Genomic DNA, 2,768 nt, shown 5'->3' on the forward strand with positions numbered 1-2,768 from the left:
CTGAACCTTAACTTGACAGCTATGTACAACATACCAGCCCCCCTCCACTCCCTTTGTTCAGGGAGTCAACGCCTTTTACATGTTTGGTAGCTTGTGCGGTCTCTCCTCCATACTGTGGGGGCGCAGGGTGGAGAGGGAAGACGCGTCCTTCACTGACAATGAGAACTTATGTGATTTGTCATGCGCTTGGATCGTGTTATTAATATTATAATAATTACTATAAATAATAATAATAAAGTATTATTATCAGCGTTATTTCTTCTTCCGAGACTTTCCTCGCCCAATATTTACAAATACCGCACAGTGCCTCGGCGGAGGAGAAAAAGAGTAGGGGGGAGACAAATAAGGAAAGAAGGAAGAGGAAAGGGAGGCCACAGGAAAGTGGAAGAGGAAGGCCGGAGAAAAAAGAGCAAGGACGGCAAAGATGTTGGAAACGAGGAAGGGAAGAGGAGAGGGACTAGACAATCAGGACAGTACCACCGTTTGCAAAAGGCCCTCGCCAGCTGGGTCCAAACAGGAGGAGGCTGTGTGCGCTCCTTGCGGACTGGGGGCCGGTGGTGGAGGCGGAGGAGCACAGGGGCGTTGGCACGGGAGGCCAGGGGAAGAAGAAGCGTTGGATGAGGCGCAGAAGGCAGCGTCCCCTCCCTGCTTCTCCAGCCGGCTTTCTTTTGCTTGGTTTGGGGCCTGGCAGCCCTCGGGTTGGGGAAGCCCCCTGCCGCCGCGGTTGCCGCTGCAGTGATCCCGCTCATATTCCTCCTGAGCCCTCTGCATCTTCCGTTTCTTCATCCTACGCTTGTGGATGTGGAAGGTGGAGAGGGACAGCACAATGAGGCAGAAGATGAGGGTGACCAAGACAATCAGCACCAGCGTGGAGGAGAACGAATGGAAGAGCTGCTGTCCCACCTGCGTGATGCACGTGCCGCCGCCGCCTCCTGCGCCCGGGCCACGGGCGCTCGCGTTGCCCGTGCCGCTGGCGTTGGGGGAAGCAAAGGTCCGGTTGAGGAGACACGGCGGCAGCGCCAGCCTCAGCTCCTTGGGCTCCCTTGCACTCATCGGCGCTGGGCTGGGAGGGGCCAGGCACACCAGACTTCCTCTTCTGGGCACACGGTTCCCACCAGCCAAGAAGAGGACGGAGCCCGCGCCACCCAAAATTACTCCCTGGTGTGGGAGGGGATGCGCTAGCGAGCGAAGGACTGAGGGAGCAACTGCGGGCAAGCAAGCCGGCCAGGGAGCGAGCGGTGCCCAGGAGATCTTCTCCGGCCCCGCCTCGAACGCGTGTTCGCGCGCCCTTTTCCTTTGCCAAGGCACCAGGCTGCAAAGAGAACAGGCTTAGTTAGGATCCCAGCTGCTGCCCGGGGGAGCGCTGAGAACCGGAACGATCACCGCCACTGCAAAGCGGCCCTCTGAGCACACTGCCTCAGCTGGGCGCCGCCCGTCTTCTCCGCAGCCCGCGGACCCCAGCCCGCCCGCCCGCCCCTGGCCACGCACCAAAGCCTCCAGTTCCGCGTTCGCGCCACTTTGCTGGGAAGAGGGTCTGCGCCGACACCGCGGAGATGCCGATTACTCAGCAGATAAAGCAGCCACCCTGAGCACTCCACAACTTTCTAATCGCAACACATACTCAGCCACGTCGGAACGCGGTCCCTGCTTCCCAGAGCGCCGACTCTCCTCTTTCCGGAGCCCTCTCAATGGATGTCTTCGCCTGGATCCTACCTTTCCCAGCACCCACCCCGGGCCGCCGAGCCGGCTCCGGGTACGCAATCCTCCCTTCCCTTCCCTCCCCCTCCAGACTCTCGCTCCCTGGACGTTGGCAGATCCCTTAGGTCCCAATCCCATGGGGGTAACCCTGGAGCCGCATCCCATTCCGCCTCTGTCCGCGGCTGAGGCTGACACGCAGGATCGCGCTCCATCCTTTCTCCATCCTTCTTCCCTGGTACCTCCCCAACCCCCCCGCCCCCCCCCCCCCACAACACACACAACCAAAAAAAAAAAAAGCTGAAGCACCTTTCTTTCTCAGCTAAAGCACATCCTTGCAAACGCCCCCTTCTCCACATCTCTCTGTGCCCCCCACTTGATAGTATCCTGCTTCTTTCTAAGGGTGCTGGAAATGAAAGGGGGAGGGTTCCCGCCTGCAAAGTTTGGGGAACAGACCTTCTCTCGGGCCTTCCCAGTCCCAGCCCGAGGGCCCTGAGGCTCTTCCCGGGGAACAGAGCCAGGGAGATCCGTAGCGCGCAGCCGAGCCCCCTTGCCGCTCTCAAGAGGCAGCTGCAAACTGTTGCACTGCGGAGCAGTGAGGCGGCGTGCAAGCCCGGGCCGGGGCAGGGGCGGGGGCCGAAGCTACGGCCAGGGGTGCCTGCGCAGGCCACAGGGGCTGTCCTACCCGCTCGCGCCCGGCCACCCGGCCGCCTGGAGCTTCAGCCGCACCGTGTGCCTTACCTGGGGCCGCCAGCTGGCTGCAAGGAGGGAGCCCCGCCGCGCGGCTGCAGTGAACGGCTGCAGAAGGCGCGGAGTGAAGGGGCCAGAGACCAAGCCGCGCTGTCGCCGCCGCCGCCGCTTCGGGGAGCTCAGCTCGCAGCCTATTGCCAGAGAGGCCGGTGACGTCAGGCAGCCACCGCCAGGGCTCCGAGCCACCCCTCAGGCCCCCACCCCACCCTCATACCCCCAGCACCTCGTCCTGGCAGAGCCAGCCTCTGCCACACACGTTCCCGGTTCCCTGTTGTTCCCCTGCTCAGGGGCTGAGCAGTAACCCCCATCTCCACCCTGTGAGC

At 62.1% G+C, this 2,768-nt stretch overlaps 1 protein-coding gene across 1 annotated transcript; it reads right to left on the reverse strand.

Moving 5' to 3' along the window:
• Positions 1-465: 465 nt before the first annotated feature.
• On the reverse strand, positions 466-1,053 carry C8H11orf87 (chromosome 8 C11orf87 homolog). The gene has a single exon (XM_065883122.1). It carries the CDS (start codon positions 1,051-1,053, stop codon positions 466-468), a length of 588 nt encoding a protein of 195 aa, XP_065739194.1.
• Positions 1,054-2,768: the final 1,715 nt, after the last annotated feature.

Source organism: Phocoena phocoena, chromosome 8, assembly GCF_963924675.1.
Source record: "Phocoena phocoena chromosome 8, mPhoPho1.1, whole genome shotgun sequence".
Taxonomy (NCBI): Eukaryota; Metazoa; Chordata; class Mammalia; order Artiodactyla; family Phocoenidae; genus Phocoena; species Phocoena phocoena.